This window comes from Anser anser (assembly GCF_964211835.1).
Source record: "Anser anser genome assembly, chromosome: Z".
NCBI lineage: Eukaryota > Metazoa > Chordata > Aves > Anseriformes > Anatidae > Anser > Anser anser.
In genome coordinates this window covers 66,334,622-66,346,515 of record NC_139723.1, presented here as the reverse complement: position 1 = coordinate 66,346,515, position 11,894 = coordinate 66,334,622, and the positions used below count along the sequence as shown (strand labels likewise).

General features: G+C 35.6%; 1 protein-coding gene across 7 annotated transcripts in view; it reads left to right on the top strand.

Moving 5' to 3' along the window:
• The window catches only part of IPO11 (importin 11), a 108,949-nt gene that overhangs the window by 90,397 nt on the left and 6,658 nt on the right, over positions 1–11,894 (top strand). For all 7 annotated transcript variants that reach the window (XM_083817378.1, XM_083817379.1, XM_083817381.1 and 4 more), the window contains 2 exons: positions 4,349–4,444; positions 9,200–9,284. In XM_083817378.1, coding sequence (XP_083673504.1) covers positions 4,349–4,444; positions 9,200–9,284 — 181 coding nt within the window. The remainder of the gene's footprint in view (positions 1–4,348; positions 4,445–9,199; positions 9,285–11,894) is intronic.

Genomic DNA, 11,894 nt, shown 5'->3' with positions numbered 1-11,894 from the left:
TAGGAAATAGATGCATTCATGTACACGTGTGATTCGTATGGCCTAACTATTTAAATCATTAGGGAACCCATTTAGAATTCTTTTTAGTGCCTTCCCTCATGAAGCAAAATGGTCCATAAGTTTCCACTTAGTCACAGTCCCTTACTAGGTTCCCATTTGTAAAGTTCATTATCACATTTACGGTCAGCCATAGGATTACCCTGGAAATACCATTTTAGGTGTGTCATTACCATTTTAGGAGCTTCATAGCACAGTGCAACTTCTAGGGGAGAAAAAAGAATTCATTTACATTGCTCATAATGTGTCTAATCTAATCTAATTGTCCCTTTCTACCTCTTCCCCTGGCTAATGAAATAAGAATAAAAAATTAATCTTTCTCAAGTGTACACCAGTAAAGGTATGAAATGAAGCTTCTCCCTTTCTTTTTTGGTGTTTGCTGCTTCATCCTGGCAAACAGAAAAGCAGAAAAAAATTCCTCCTCTTCCTTTTAATGTCTAGAGGAGAAAGGTGTGTTTTCCAATGAGAATTTTTCCTCCCTGGTAGACTGAGGAAGATGTGTAGCAGACACAAGGACACAATGACCATTTTATTTACTTATATAACAATTGCACTACTAACAATTTATTATGATCTGTGTTTTGTTAAGCTGATGGTAAAACTTTTTTTTACAGTAGCTATGTAAATGAAATTCAAAATTCTGAATGTTTGTATAAAACATTGAGGTAATAAAAATACTGAAAAAGTAGCTGAATGAGCTGGAAATGTCAAACAGAATGAGAAAGGTATATCACTACTTAATCACAACATATGTGGTCTGTTTTTTTCCTTTCCAAAAAGTTCAATATTTTTATCTGACAGAATATGCAAGCTTTGAAATGAAAGATTTGAGATCATTCACATTCAAGCTACCCTAAATGTTTGTGATGTTTTTTCAGTACAAAGTGATTTTTTTTAGATAGTGTAAGAGATCCTTTTTGTAATAATAATAATAACGAATGTGTCAATTGCATCTTTGGAACTGGATCCTAGACTGATTAGCTTCTATGCAGTTGTCAGTTAGAATCTTATAAACCTGGTTCTGGGCCTGTCTCTTGATAATTCTTGCTGCTTACCAAACAAGCTGTTGTTCCCATAATTTAGGAGACCTTAGGGTAGTTATAAACCATACCTTTATGCTGTTCTTTGTTCTGCTGCTGACCTGGATTGGATGCAGTTGAAGGGTGTAACTGCTTAAATACTGCCTTCCTTCTGAGCTGAGATTTTACTATGAGCAGTATCAACAGTTCAGCTTTAATCTAAAATACAGTGTCTCTTTCTTTTCTGAATCCACTCATACAACTTCCCAATGTGTTTCTTGACACAACCTGTAGACTTTTTAAAAGATATTTGATTGGTTTGCAAGGCTATTTCTTCCTCGTCTATGAAAATGAGACCTAGTATCTCATTTGTATTGTCATTGAACTTTAATCCAGGTTTGATTTTTTTCAAATCACAGTAAACATAGGCCCTTTATTTTTCCCTCATATGTGTCTTACATTATAAAAACAGTATTATTTAATGATTATATACTTGATAAATATTGCAACTACCTATATCTGGTAGGAAGAAACTTTGTCCCATTTCAAGGGAAAAAGGAGAAGGGGGGAAAGAGAAGGTACTGCTTTCACTGAAAGCTGCAGGTACCAGTCACACTATTTTGAAAGATCTTCTGTATTTTGTAATATTGCTGTCCTCAGAAAAAGAAAAATTACTGTTAAATTACCTGTATTCACTGCAGAAAGAAGTAAAATAACATTCCTAATTTATACCATAAAGTAAAAATACCTTTTCCAAGTAAAGGAAACATTGATACCTCTGTGTTTTGCAGCTAGCTATCAAGAACCATATTTTGGGTCTTCAACCGCTGTCCTCAGTTTCTTCCGGAAATGTCACAGATTGTTGGAAACAGAAGTAACTTGAAAGGGCCTCTCTGTGTGCTTCTCGTATCAATCTGCAAGCTTGTGGGGGGAATAGGGAACAGTTAATGAGTACTATGCTTACAATATGTTTTACATCTTGGTTAATGTAAACCCCCCCCACCACCACCCAAGTAGATTGACCATAATTAGCCCTTGCAGCAGATGAAAAAGCTGTGCCTTTGTAGCGTCAAACACCTTTCTCCCTTCCCTCCTCCCCAGTTAAAATTACAAAATTTCTCTGGCAATTAGGGATTCTTCATGAAGCTTGAAAGGAGCAAATATAGCTACTGTGTAGCTGATAGCAACCTGTACTGTTAATTAAAATAGTGCATGCTTACAGAGCATAGCTTGCTCCTCCAGGGTGCAAAGTGTTCTTGGTTGAATTCCCCAGGTTCCTGTTGAAATAAATGTGAGGACAGCTGTTTCCTTTCTCACAGTGGAAAATACCAAGCTAATAGGGATTTTCCTAGATAAGTGTTTTTTACAAAGTATGAGGCAAAAGAGCTTTAATGGGAGGTGTGCTTTGTAGGAATCTCTAACTAAAGTGAAGAAATCCCTTATCTCTGAGGCCTTATCTTGCAGGCTGCTAAATAGCCCGTGCTTGTTTTCTCAGTGGTCTGCAGGCTGTTTGCTTTCTTCTTTGAATGAGGTAGTGAAGCTGTTTGTCAGGGAGAAAGTCTCCTTCAAAATGTAAATGAACAATAAGAAGCCAGTCTGAAGGAAAATTGAATCAGTTTTAAACCCAGAGAATGCTGGAGTTTTAGTTTTTTCATTCAAAATTCAGTTCAATTCCTGGCATTCAGCTGTAGCCAGGCGAACAGAAAGAAACAATCCTGTGAAATCAAAATGGTCCTGAGCTGAATCATAATCTTATCAAAGCAAATAGAAAAGACACATTTTGTATGCTTAATATTCTAACTTGGTACCTATTTTTTTCCAATCTATTGCTCTATAGTCTGTTTTATATTTATAACTTTGTACGTCTGAAAATGAATTTATCAAATAGAACTAATGTAAAAGTAGCTGTATTTTTATCCAGTCTTTTGGTTTTGATCATATTGTAAATACAAAAATGGAATGAAAGAATATTAAAGAACAGAGTTGACTAAGCAGTTTTAAATAACATTTAGAATATAAAGGATGAAACTAGCATGAACACACTTAGTGTTCAGTATCATTAAACATATATGGAACCTGTTTGCTTCTGCATAATAGGCACCAGCTGCATCTTTTGGGGAAAACTAAGTCTGAAATTCCAAAATGGGGCTAATATAATGCTTCAGCCAAGAGCGGTGAACCAGGAAAGAGTTGATGTTTACCATTACCAGTTAGACTGTTTCTTTGCTGCTTATAGCTGGAAACTTCGCAGTCTTCCAAAGATGAACATCTCTTTACTTGCAATGTGGCTTAACCCTTTTGTAATTCACAGAGCAAGAGTTCAGGCACTGATAGTCAAGCCCAGAATAGCAGGGAAATCAGCAGAAATTACAGCAATCACAGCTGCTTTCCGTTTAACTAGAAGTTGGTGGCAACTACTTTATCAGTGATTCTTGGAGATTGTGGTTCTGTGCTCTTCTTAGGCTACAGGCACTCTTTCTCAAGGCAGAGATAAGTGTCTAAATGTAGGTGTCATTTTGGATATATGTGGGTATCCAGCCTGGCCTTTAGCTGCAGAAAGGAAGGTCCTCATCTCTTTTTATTTCTCTTCTTTTTTTTTTTTTTTAAAGTCCCTGGTGGTATCTGACAGCCCTTTTCAGTTGTCTTAAATAACCTGGTATTTCAAGTGACAGAAGATGCCTATGTTTAAGCAGAGATGAATCCTGTCCCCACCTGTCTAGTTAAGAAAATTGGCTTCTGTGGGTGGAAACAGTGGAGGTTAAATATTCATAAAGCTGAAGAGAGAAGACAACAGGGGAGCGTACTGGCTTTACACGCTGCTCTTTGCTCAGGAGTTTGCAGTGTAGGTTTTTCATCAACTCATGATGGGAGAAAATGAATGTGCAAATGTGTTAGGAAGATAAGCCAGTAGCGTGATTCCCTGCTCATTTCTGGAATTCTATGCAATTATTTGCAATTACTTTTAGGTTTTCAACGACGGCATGCAACACTTCATTCTATTTTTTTTTTTTAAAGTGAATGTTACTTGCATCTTTTTGGTGACTTTAGGTCATTTATGTAATCAAAATAAAAATTAAATTAGCTGCTTGATAGCATGCTTAGCTAAGCAGTAAGTAATGAAATCACTGCTCACTAACTGTGCTTTAAGTTATTGAGCATATTTCCTGTTTAGTTCCTTTAGCTAAGTCACTTTCCTGTTCTTTTCCAGTGTTATCCAAGATAAATTTTGTTCTTTTCCAGTGTTATCCAAAATAAATTTTGTTCTTTTCCAGTGTTATCCAAGATAAATTTTGTGGTATCATCCACGTTACATTGGAAGGGCTGTATGACGTTATGACCGAAGATCCTGAAACAGGAACATACAAAGAGTAAGTGGAAAATCTAATTTTTGTGTTTAATAATAGTTTTGCATATGTGGTGTTCTCTTGGGAAAACTCTGTAGGCATCTGAGACGTGCTCATAAGGGTCTGTTTCTGTAACAGAATCTGTTTTAGCAGGATAGTAAATTTTGTTTGCAAAGTTCTAGCAAATTTTTGGTTCCAAGAAAAATACTTGGGGCTGAACATAAAATGAAAATGGAAAGAATTTTATATTAAATATTAAATGATGGCTTAAAATACTCACATTCTTAGCTTTGCTTTTTGCTCACTTGACTATTTTATATTTAAGATTATCTTCCAATAAAGATTGCTGTTGGTAGTTCAACAATAGCACAGTTCTTTGAATGTGACATCCAGTGTTTAACTCATTTTTTTTTTTAAGTGCCTCACATCCATTGAGTGTACCCAATGTACCTAGGTGTGGAGACACTTGGAAACCTATTCCTCAAGCAGAATTCATGGTCTTCAGTTGTTCTACTTAACATACCAGCGTATGTTAAGTTATGCTACAGTGCATACCTGAAAGGGCAGCTTCCTCAGCTGGAAGAAGGGGATTTGTTTATGGCGGGAAGATTCAGGGTTGCTGAGAATGTGCTGCCAGAATCACACTCATTCATCTACTACTAACTCCCAGCTTATTAGAGGTATTATATCAAAGCCAGAGAAGTCAAAAACAAACACTGAATAAAGTTATTTTTTTTAGGACAGAGGTTTTAATGTTTTGTGTTTTTTTTTTTTTCCCTCTGTGATGATTACATAGTTTTAGAACGATGGAGAGTCTTTTTTTTCCTTTAGGAGAAAAAAGTGCTCTGCAGGATAGTCCCTACAGGCATAATATATTCTAATAATATTATTTACTGTGTGATAAAAATCAAACATTTTCTAACTTTCAGATAATTATCTGGTGACAGAATACCTGGACCTGGACTAATTATTTAAATGCTTAAGGGGGTGTTTTCTGTCACTGAAGCCAGCTGGCACAGAACAGCCTGCATATGTGTTATTAATTTCTCCTCCCCTTAAAATAGGTGGGCTGTGCACCAATGTGTGAATGGTTCATACAGGCTAAACCTCAGTTGTGCTCAAAAATTGATTGCAAAAGTGCTGACCCATGCTAGGCATTTATTTTTCTTTGAACTGTTTATCAGTATATAAGATTTATCTGCAAAGTCTGGAAATGTGCTGTGCTGATGTTTTATTTACTATCAGAGACAACACCATAGAGTCACTTCTATTTCTAAACATGTTGCTTTGCCAACACCTTTTGGAAAGAGCTCTCACATAGAAAGTAATAAAACTTTGTCCTAGTTCATTTTATATTTTAAGCTTGAAGGCCTGTAGAACATCTCACTGTACACTTCTAAACTATCGACGTTGTTTTTTCTTTATAAAATACAGGCACACTGAACCAAGGATATATTTCTGTTAACAGATACCGAATGGGCTGTTTAAAAGATTCTGACATTTGTGTTAAAATTTTCCAAATCATCTGAAAGTAAATAAAGTAAAAGCACTCATCTGGAGTGGTGTGTGCTATTGCGTCTCTCCAGGTTGAAGAAGAATGAATTTAAGCTTGAACTGGTAGAGAAAAAAAAAATCACGTACCTTACTGGAAATCACAACGTGTAGCTTCTTAGTGTTTACTTCAGTGGAAAGGCTAATAGAACTTGTATGTTGAGTATAGGAAAATGAAGGCTGAAGCAATACATAGAACTGCAGCTTATAAAGGATGGAGCAGGGGTAAATATGCACGGGAAAACTACAAATTAAATGATAGTGTTGGCTTGAGTATAAGCTGACCCTGAGTACCTTTACACTGGGAATTTGAAGAAAGTGTTGTAGTTAGAGGAATGAGGTTCTGGAGGAGCCTTTCCAAATACAAAGGCAGAGGTAGAGGTCTTGCCAGTTTATAGATGGGATTCTGCTCAAGGTCTGAAAACGATAACACAGTGGCCTGGCTTACAATGCAAAGAGCTTACAGTCAGATGGATTTTCTAGAACTTGTATTTTGCATTGTAATGGTAATTAGAAGAAATCTTTTTGAACCTCCAGATATTCTGGAAAGAGGAGCATTCCATTTTTCTAGTATTGTCTCACCAATATTTGCAGGTTTCCCAATCTTATCTTGCTTTTTTTTTTAAAAAAAAAAATATTACCTCCTTCTTTATTTTTTTTAATTACTGTTTATGGTTACGGAACTTAAGTTTTCAGACTCCAATTTGAATATAGTGTTGTATATTTTGGCAATTGACATTTGTCTTTCTTTTCATAATACACTGAGTTGCAGGAGATACCATTTATGAGGTGAAAGGAAATGTGATTTGCTGTATTTTTTTTGAAAGGACAAATTCCTTTGGAAGCAGCTTCTGAGTTAGCATTTGGCTCTTCTGCCATGCTGCTTAGCAAGTATTTCATACAGCTCTAAGCAAGTATGAATGTTTTCATATATAATCACAACTTTTTTCATTTTAGTAACAGATATCCTTTAAAGCAAATTATTCAATTTAGCTACAGGATTATTTCATCTTCTGGTAGAATGTATAGTAGAGAAGTATAGGGCTGAAAATGAGCAATAACATACGTTTGTCCTATTGCTTTGTAATATGTGGTTTATTTGGCCTTCTTGCCATAAAACATTACTAATACATGGTGGCAAGTTGCTGTCACAAGAATGATTTTACATCCTTTCAGTTCTTAAAGCAGGTTTTCTAGGAAGAAGAATTGGTAAAGTGGTGGAATTTATGTGCATTCTTCCAACATGGAGATTGCAACGTGAATGGAAAACATGTTTGCTAGGGGATGACTTTCACCAATGGCTTTATGAAGTCTATACAAACTATTTGAAAAGACAGAAAAAAATCTCTGGAATTTGGACCTTTTTTCATAATTTCCCCTTTCATACCTACTACAATAATTAAAATATGGCTATTATCTGTGCATACAGTCACCTATCACTTGGGGGCAGGGCAAAACAGAAAAACAAGTTTAAAAGCCTTGTATCTGCCTAGAAGCAAAAGCTAACTAATTTCTATCCACCTAAAACTTTACTGTTCAGTGTCCTTCAGATTTTGTCTTGAACCAATAGTAATGATCATAATAGATTTCAGATTCTCTTGTTAAAGATCTCACAGAAAAGCATGAATGTAATGAGAAATGTCTGCTGATTTTGTTAATGCTACAGGTCTGTGTATGTGCCACTCTGATTTTCATACTGGCAGAATGCAGAGTGCTTATATAGCACTCACCTGGAAAGATTGGGAAACTCTAGTTAGGGACAGTAGATTTTATATGTTATGTGTTTGTTGTGGTTTAACCCGGCTGGCAGCTAAACACCACACAGCCGTTCGCTCACCCTCCCCCCTCCCTCTCTGGGATGGGGGAGAGAAACGGGAAAGTGAAGCCTGTGAGTTGAGATAAAGACAGTTTATTAAGACAGGAAAATAATAATAACAATAATAATAATAATAGTGATAATGGTAATAGTATTAACAATAATAATGTGTAAGAAAACAAGTGATGCACAATGCAATTGCTCACCACCCGCTGACCGATGCCCAGCCTATTCCCGAGCAGCCGGCCCCCCACCCCGGCCAGCCACCCCTATATATTGTTTAGCATGACGCCAGATGGTATGGAATACCCCTGTGGCCAGTTTGGGTCAGCTGTCCTGGGTCTGTCCCCTCCCAGCTCCTGCTGCACCCCCAGCCTGCTCGCTGGCAGGACAGAGCGAGAAGCCGAAAAGTCCTTGGCCTGGTGTAAGCACTGCTCTGCAACAATTAAAACATCAGCATGTTGTCAGCGCTCTTCTCATCCTAATCCAAAACATAGCACCCTACCAGCTACTATGAGCTACTTAACTCTGTCCTAACTGGAACCAGGACAGTGTTTTAAACCCACTTGGTCTGTTTTCTATATGCAGAAATGCATTTTTAAGCAAGAACTCGAGCTAAAATATATCTGTTCAGATTTTCTTTTCCTGATGCTTGTTCTTGTTAAATATAATTTCTGAATTGATCTGCCAAGACAAAAATGTCTAGTCATGATGAACTCCACTGCAAAATGAAAGTATCTGTTCACTTAGTAAATTCGGTCTTAATCTTTTTCTATCTATAAGTCAATTAGGAAGCATATATATTAAACATTAGTATAGAAGACTAGTTGCCTAACACTACTGAAAATTAGAAAAGATTTGCAATCTAACAGAAGAGATGTCTATCAGCAGTAAATTTGATGCCACGGAAACTTCTAAATGCAAGCTCTTTTCTTTTTCTTTTTTTTTTTTTTAAGAAAAATAATCATAACAATAATAACCTACTGTTAAATGCAGTACTGATATAAAAATGGTAAGTACATACATGCTGCCACAATATAGATCTATGCACTAGAAAGTGGCCAAGTTTGGTTGTCTCTCCCAGACTTGAATAGGTTTTAAATTTGTGGCTAATTTTCAACTGTTTCAACAGACATCAGTTACAATTTCAGACAAATTTTTCAGAAGTTACTGTCTGGGCAGAGGAGAGAGTCTAAACGTGTTTCCACTGAAGGAAAGTCAGGTGAAATTTGGCAGCAACCAAATTACTGACTAAGCAGTAATATGTGTTATCTCCACAGGCATATATTGCCTTGTTAATAGGTATTGGCAGACTTCCAAACTTCCTCCTACCTGTCCCATGTTTTTAAAACTGTTTTAAAATAAATTTTAATTATAGTGTGTACTCAAACTATTTTTATTCCCATTCTTAGCTGCATGTTGATGCCGCATTTTGAGGAGCCCAAAGTTACAGAAGATGAGGAACCTCCCACAGAACAAGACAAAAGGAAAAAAATTGTAAGTTTTTGATCTGTTAATCAATTATTGAACTGATTATGTAATTCACTTGTATGAGACTAAATTACTTGTATCTGGTTCAGCTGTTTTTCTTAGAGAATTCATCTCTTGAATCAAAAAAAAAAACAAACTCTGATGAACTTTGCAGCAACAACATTTATGCTTCTGCATTCCTTTTGAGTATTAGAAAATGTTGCCAAAGTAAACATCATCTGTTCACAAAATCTGGACATTGTAAAATTGAGATGCTTTAAAAATGGTTTATTGAAAAATGCAGGAAGATGAAGCTTACTGATATGTCATAGTAGTTGAAGTTTGTTGAAGAATCATAGTATTCATTCTTAGGAATTGTGGTGTTTCTTTAGGTACATATCTAATCTAGATAGATGTTATCTGTGTCTATGCAGGTATCTATATAGGTAAATCTGATGAGGATTTCATATGCTGAAATAAAATATATACAGATATCTTGAGATATATACATAGATATATCTATTGAGATAGCTGAAGATTCAGGGCTCCATATATTCATATCTGTATGTATAGACTTATACAAATTCATATACATTGGATTTTGTAATCAGATTTTAAAAACATCAAGTGGATTTTTAAATAGTCTTTCCATTTTATTAGCATTCTTCGAATATACCCAATTTTATTTCTCTCTAGCTAAAGTTTTAATAACTTTCTAGTCAAAATTGTCTTAATTTTGTAGTTATAGATTGACTTTAATAGTATAGTATGCATTTAGAAATTTTGACTTTGTGGATTTAATATGAATTACCATTGTTGGGGATGTGCAAGAAGTGAAAAGGGGTCATTATTTTATGACCAGTATCATTCTAACCTCCTAAACGATTCAGTGCAGCAGTACAGTGTTGATTAACGCAGTCATAATGAAGAAACTGTACTGGGATCATGCGTAATACAAAGTTCATTGGCCGTTTGGATAATAGTTTTTATTTGTGATTAAAAAGAAATAGCTGTGCCTCGGTAATGAAGAGCCAGAACTTGTAAGGACATGACGAGTCAGGTGTTAATTTACATGGGAAATGTATTTTCCCTTTGTAACTTTCCTTTTTTCTTTTTTTTTTTTGAAGGAATTGCTTGTGATTTTTCCTCTACTGTTCTTTAACATTCAACCTGAACACATAGTCAGCCTTTGTGTCTTTGGAAGTTTTACATAGAACACGTTATCATACACAGACATTGCAGCTTCCTCTATGTTTCTCATCTCATAATCTAGATATATCTGTTTCCACTGTTAACTGTGTTTTCTAGGTTCCTAAATATTATGAAAATCCTTTGTTTCTCTCATTTCAAGCCTCTGTTGTAAGAATATCTTTCTTTGTTTCACTCTTCATGCTCATACTTGATGATTATTCCTGATATGTTTCAGACTCGGGCCTTCTCTGCTGTCATTTTTTTCAGCTAATGTGTTCACTATTTTCTTATGCTGTTCTCTGCAATTTCTCTCAGCTGTTAAAGCAAGCAAACTCTAGTTATTAGGATTGTCTGCTAGAAATTCATTTTGAATCCCAGCTGAATTTACTCAGTATAAATTTTTTTGGATGGTGCACAAGTTGAGACTTCTCACAAACGTTTATCTCAAATTGTTCTGCAGTCAGTAGCAAAAATGATGCAGATGATTTGGGTCAGTTACCAGTAGTAGGAGCGTGCCAATCCTGGTTATTTTGCGACACTGGGCTTTTGAAAGTGCAACCGGCATTTGATTTGCAAAACTGGATTAAAAACAAAACAGCACCAGGGACCATTCCCATCCACCTGCACTGAAAGCTTTTTCCTTTATGTAATAGCATCAGCACACACATTTCTTGTGATATCTATAACAAATGCAGTAGCAAATACCTCTGGTGAAACAAAGATGTGAACAAATATTTGGGGGTGAAAAGAGGAAGATCAGGACCCACCTAACAGGAATCTGTAATTGATTTAAGAAAGTTTTCAGTCTCCTGTTCTATCTAATTACTCCAAGAGGTTTATACCCTCTTACATATTCTACGTGTTGAATCAGCAGCTTTTATGGCAGGGTTCAGAGTTTAAACCTCATAAGACACTAATGAAAAGATTAAAAAAAAAAAAAAAAAAAGGAGAAAAGAAAATGCTGTCAAGGTCCATGCTAAGTATGACTTCCTGATGTTTGCACAGGGTCTAGATATTCTTCTATGATCTATCCCTTTATCCTGTCATTGCTACCTCTCTTCATAGTTACGCATAGCTCATAATTACTAAAGACAGTTTTAGCTAGACAGTGCTTTAGAAGTTTGTGATAACTTTGTTTAATCAGCATTTATCAGCTATTGCTATATTTTATTCTTCTTGTAAATATGTTGAAGAAAATGTGGATAGATGGAGACCGATTCATGACCTTGCATTGCATATAGTATATAGACTTAAATGTTTTTTTATGTGCCCTTAATGTATATGTTTTGATGAACTCCAGTATCATTGTTCAAAAAGGGAGTTAACCTTTTTCAGGTGTCTATTTGAAACCAGGGAAGAAAAATGAATTACTTTCCTTTAAAATTTTATTTAGACTTAAAATTTGTCCATGGTAGCACGTTGTTTAGATGATTCTTAAGTGTAAAT